The sequence below is a fragment of the Pararge aegeria genome, chromosome 23 (genome assembly GCF_905163445.1).
Source record: "Pararge aegeria chromosome 23, ilParAegt1.1, whole genome shotgun sequence".
Lineage (NCBI taxonomy): Eukaryota > Metazoa > Arthropoda > Insecta > Lepidoptera > Nymphalidae > Pararge > Pararge aegeria.
In genome coordinates this window covers 2,294,009-2,300,008 of record NC_053202.1, presented here as the reverse complement: position 1 = coordinate 2,300,008, position 6,000 = coordinate 2,294,009, and the positions used below count along the sequence as shown (strand labels likewise).

Genomic DNA, 6,000 nt, shown 5'->3' with positions numbered 1-6,000 from the left:
TTAACCTAATTGCTTTCGGAATAACTTTTACGCGAAGAATTTATAGTGATCCAACCGATAAACATAATTCCACAAATAACAAATTCTTTAAAGCGCACGAAATCGATAATCGATTTATACATCACTCGGAACCTCTGAAAAACGTTATCGAGACATTAAGCTAATAAAGCATCGGAGTTAATTAAGCATCTTCGACGCGACCGGCGCGGACGGGCCAAAAAGAGCAAAGACGAGCTCCCTAACCTACCCAATCGGCGCCTTAATTGAATCAAAACCTTCCAAATTCAGAAGCCGTTGAAAAGTACTCAATTCCAACCAACTTAACCCGTGTTCTGTTTAGCCGGATGGAAATGTAGAGGCTGAAGCCGAACCCGCCCCTGCAGGAAGGCTCCAAATTCAAATTCCGCCTTATGATACCCTCCCACCAATGGGATCACATCGAATTGTGTAACGAAGGCGCTTAAGTAATCCGAAGCCACCCATTGGTGGTGAGCGGCCAATCGGCGCGCAGATTTCCGCTAATCGTTTTTTTTCCCGCGCAACGGGCGGATGGTTGTGGCGGAGGGCTCATTCGGCCGCGCGCCGTCGAGGCGTACGTATCGCTCGCACGATGGATTGTGATTGTGACATGTGGTATTGATTTGGTGTGTTTTATTGTGACGTTGGAAGGAAGCATGATGCCTCTCGCACCGACTCCTGTCTTGGCGGTGCCCTCGAAGCCGAAGATAGGATTTAGTATAGACAGTATCGTGGGTGGTTCGGAGAGGTCGAAGCATACGTCTCCTCCGTTGGCAAGTCCAGGGTCGCCATCCCCTGTCGCCTCGCCTCGTAGCCCATCGCCCAGACCTCTGCTGCGGCCAAGTGCGTTGCCAGCTGTGTTCCCGAGCCCAGAGTTAAAGAGACTGCCGTACTTAGACGCTCAGAGTCATCACCATCAGTTCTTGGCACATTTCCAAGGTGCCGCTTTGGCTGCAGCCTTAGCCCACCAGCAGCAAGGGTTTGGGGGTCCGTTACCACCCCACCCGCCTCCGCATCCAGCGGCTCCGGTGCCGAGAGAGTCCTACCAGCTGTACCCGTGGCTGATCAACAGGCATGGAAGGATTTTCCCACACCGGTTTCCGGGAGGTAAGTGTTGTTTTTTAACTTTCTACCTACCTACCACCGCTTAAGTATACGTGGTTTATTTTTTACGGTAATTTCTGTTAGGTATAACAAATAATTAGAGTTATCTAAAAGTTATCTATAAACACAGAAGTAGGTTGGTTAGTTTGTATTCTTTCGCAAAGAAATAGATTGACTAGATTTTTTTATTAATTTATATTTAAAAAGAGAACACAGGCTTCTTGTTAACCCGGGAAAATTCATCCTTGCACACTAAGTTACGGGCAATAAGATAAATAGAGATATATTCCCTCTCAAACTCACCCACTATCCAGAGTCAATAGTAGAGATCTCTTGTATAAGTGTTTCTTTCTTCACATATCTTCTTGTTTATGATTATGTCTCTTCTTTTGGTTCTAAATAAATAAAAATGAAATATTTTTCTGTTTCACACTAATTTTATTAGCCATTTAATATTTAAGCGACATAAATACTATTTCTTAAAAGCTTATGTTTTTTACGCTTTACCATCCTTCTTCCTATAAAGCGAAACAATTTTTTTTATAATGCTTTGCTTTACTAAAGCTCTGTTATTGATTTTTTTTAATTATTAGCACAATTAGTCCTACTTTACTATATTATAATTTTAGGTATTTACCTACCTATTTTGGTTCTAATACTGCCTCTATCACTGCCAAGGGTAGCAGAAAAAGATCTTCTATAGAGTCATAAATTTTCTTTTTTTTATTATTGTTGTTTACAACTTTGGAGTAATAACAACAATGACATGAGTTTTGATACTGGCTTTTAAGATATGTGAACATAAGAGTTAAACGCGTTACCTGATCCTACTGAAATGTTTCATAAATAAAATGATAGTGAAATAAAGATGAAATGAAATGACACTTATAAATACCCAACATTTTACTACACGGTTGCATTGTTACGAAATGTTTTGTCTTCTTCTTTTGATTGTCATTTATCGATGACAGTTATTGTTAAAATATTCATCGCCAGCTTTACTTTTATAAGTAAGACGTTAGCAAAATTATTGTTCGTATATACAAGTCGGATTACAAATTTCTAGCTGCCGAGTAACGTTATTTTTTTTAAATATCTCAAAATGATGGTCAAGATTAAAATATAATGAGAGCTTATTTGAATATAACGGAAAATTAGTTACATCATAATTTATCTGTTGAGTTGATTTATTTATTATGTCCTAGGTTTTGTTAATATTTAGGGTCCAGACAGTACTATTTTTTATTAACTATTGCCTGTGAATGTTTGAGTAATTAAAAATATCACTTCGATAATATTGCTTTCATGGCTAAGGAAAACATCTTGAGAACGTCGTACGGACCGTGTTGTGTCTGGTGGGAGGCTTCGGCCGTGGCTAGTTACTACCCTACCGACAAAGAGCCGCTAAGCGTTTTAGTGTTCCAGTGCGATGACACGTAGAAACCAATTAGGGGTATAGCTACCATACTCCCTTAAGGTAACGGTAAAGATTAACCCGCTACTATCTTAGAATGCATCATCACTTACCACCAGGTGAGATTACAGTCAAGGGCTAACTTATAGTGGAATAAAAAAAATGTGTTGCGTGATAAAAATAAAAAAAACAATAACTGACTTAGGTCAATGCTCTGGAACAAAACTTTAAAGAAAAATCGCTTTATTGAAGTGTCTTGTGAAGCTCCGTAGGTACAACATATTTTTTTCATTATTGAGATACGATGGTACGCAATCACAAACAGCAGTTCTACGAGGTAGAACCTTGGGCCTAGTTTAAGAAGAACCACGCAAGAAACTTAGCCGGGTACCTAATCTATTGGTTATCCACTTTTATCAAGTGTCACTTAAAACTGCGAGCTTTATCTACCTTAGAATATTCCATAAAGCGAAGCTAAAAACAAATAAAAGTCTTAATTCCAAATTTAGCGATATACATAACTGTAAAATTGAATTCTATTTTTAAACTTTTATTCCCTGTATACTCCATCGGGGGTGGAGTTTTGAAAATAACTGTTAAAAAACGTAAGTTTTATTTATAAAAAGAATCTGAAATAGTAATTATTGCGGATTGAAAAAGAAACGATATAATACAAACTTTCGATGCCTTGTTTAACAGTTTGGGGTTGTATTTTTAAAAATGAATGACATATTTCTTATTTCTAACTTAAAAATAAGTGCTTACCAAGTTTTATGGATATAACATGAAAAATAGCAAACTTTATCTTGGCGTTTAACACCCTCAGGGGTAGAATAATAAAAAAATCCCACCTTGTTTCTTAACACACGTCTAGTTTGCTCAAAGAATGTTCTCTCAAAATTAAAAAATTTCTACATTCAGCTATTTCTTCTTTAGGTTGTCTGTCATCAAGTCAGGTCGAAGCCTTTTATAGGCTTAGTCATAGACAATAGGTGTTTTTTTCTACAAACTTAGCCCCGTAAATAGGTTATACATACATCCAACCTTAAGTAAAATAGTTAATATATTAAACCATATAAGAATCTAATTAGGTGTTTTTAATGTTAGTGTCGCGTAGAAATTTTGATTAAAATTGCCGTCGCTTACTTTAGCTTAATGACTTTACAAAACTTTAAGCCTTATTTATACTTAACAAGTTAGTTAAAAGTTAGTTTTGAAGCTTTTTAAAATAAACTGCTATTATTTAACATATAATATATTAATTCAAATTTCAAATTCAAATTTAAAAAAAGATATTAAGGTAGGCCTAACACATGCACTTATGAAGCGTTCATACATATATGTTTACAAAATTTTAAAGGGATGGTGTTAACTTCGTTCGCCAACTTAAACCTAAAGCTACGAGGGTTCCAAATGCCCCCTGGTCTAAGATGAGCCCACAACAAACTTTGCTGAGTAATTTTTTTGTTATCACCATCTCACAGTAAATTGATATTAGGATGTTAGGGCAATTCACACCCAAGCTTTTAACCGTTTAAGTAATCCTTAACATTATAATAGGAATAGGAATTTAAGTCAGTTATGGTGGATTGTCATGAATATCGTTATAAGAAAAAATCTTTATTTATTTGGAGAGTTAATTGTTAATTAAAGAAATATAAATATAACCTAAAATTAAATAAAATCTAAAACGTCCTCGAAACCACCGCAGCGAGGCACAGTTCCTAAGATGCCAGCATCTGCCACTTTGGATGGCCCAACTAATTCGTTGGCCAAGGTAACTGCCCGCTCTAGGATCACCGGTAGACTCGATAACCCTTTTCGATAATTCTTTGAAAAGAGCTCTTGCCTCCGGACCCCACGGTCCCAAAGTCTCTACTCCAAAAGGCGCAAAAATGAAGCTGCTATCTAGGTTTTCATTAAAGAAATTGAATTATATATTCATAAAATGAATAAAGTTTGTGAAAAAAAAAATCATATAGTTAAGCCTACTTTATAAGCACGTTTCAAACTTCAAGTCTCTTTGTTTGTAGTGACTCTACCACGGGTTTATTTTTGAGCAATAGGCTCAGTTTTTAACTACACTCAAAAGATAACACCGTTCTTCTTGATAGCCTATAATTAAACAGCCGGTCGTTCTCTGTAGAGTCTGCCCTCCGAACCGGTGGTAGAGTCACAACAAACAGACAGACTTGACATTTAGTCAAAAACCGATTCAGCCATTCCAAAATGAGTCCGGACCGACACGCGATAGGCAAAAAAGTATGGCATAATTTATGCAAGTAAATTTTCGTTTCTCGACGTTCATTAAAACTTTAATTATGTGTAGTTATTACTTATAATTACTTCATACATATTTAATTTGATATAATTCAGATTTAATGACTTGTTTTAAGTTCTGCTAAATTATTTTGCAAAATTTTATCGCTTTAAAATAAATTTCATAGAAATGTGGGTAAAATTGAGCTTTTTATTTTCTTACTCGATCGAATATTGCAATACGAAAGTGTGCACGTTTCACGCAGCAACGGTAATCGGGAATTTATAATTTCAAAATTTCCTCTAGCATGGGAACCTTCGGCCGTGGCTAGTTACCACTCTACCGCTCCAGCACTCTACCCACCGACGAAGATGTGTAGTAAATTTATAGGTGTATCTGCTTTCCGAACCGGTGGTAGAGTCACTACAAACAGACATATTGACGTTTCCAAAGTGCTTATAAACTAGGCCTATACTTGTAATAGATGAATTTATAATATTAAATTTTATGGATTTAATATAAGTGCTGCCAGTAGCGTGCATAGAGGGTATGCACAGGATATGCAGATGATATAAAATGAAGAAAATCTCCAGTACCAGTTATAAATAGTTAAGGGTTATATATAACTCTAACAATGCCTATCCTTAAGTTTTTATAAGTCGTAATGGAGATTTTCTTCATTTTATATCATCTGCATGCCCCGTGCAGATGCTAGCCAACTACCGTATATTCTGTTCAACCTTTAGAATCGGGTGTTAATAAAAAAATAATCCCATTCTACGTCGAGTTAATACGTATAGTTATAACGTATAAATGAATATGATAGAGTACCTTCAATAACTTATCTTGTACCACAAGCATATTAAGATAAAAGTTATCTATGGACACACTTTGGGCGGTTAAATACGACCTTTTTTTTACACGCTTTTTATTAGCTTCAATTCTATGTTGGTTTGTATGTTTTTAACCTATTCCTTTTGATTTTGACCCTTTACAAACGGTCTGATTCCGTTCAAACTTTGTACATACTCGTATATCGAAGACCGATAATAATACTCGTAGGTAATTTGATAAGATTATTCCATTTTTCAATTAGCAAAATTACATTTTTGTTAATTTATATAAATTTCATTTATTAATTTTAATTTACAACAAAATAAAATAGTATAATGTTTGGACGATATCTCTAATATTAATAAATTTG

At 35.7% G+C, this 6,000-nt stretch overlaps 1 protein-coding gene across 1 annotated transcript in view; it reads left to right on the top strand.

The window, feature by feature from the left end:
- Nucleotides 1-674: 674 nt before the first annotated feature.
- Nucleotides 675-6,000, top strand: part of LOC120634359 (homeotic protein empty spiracles-like) — a 42,666-nt gene continuing 37,340 nt past the window's right edge. Inside the window, exon 1 of the mRNA XM_039904872.1 lies at nt 675-1,125. Coding sequence (XP_039760806.1) covers nt 675-1,125 — 451 coding nt within the window. The remainder of the gene's footprint in view (nt 1,126-6,000) is intronic.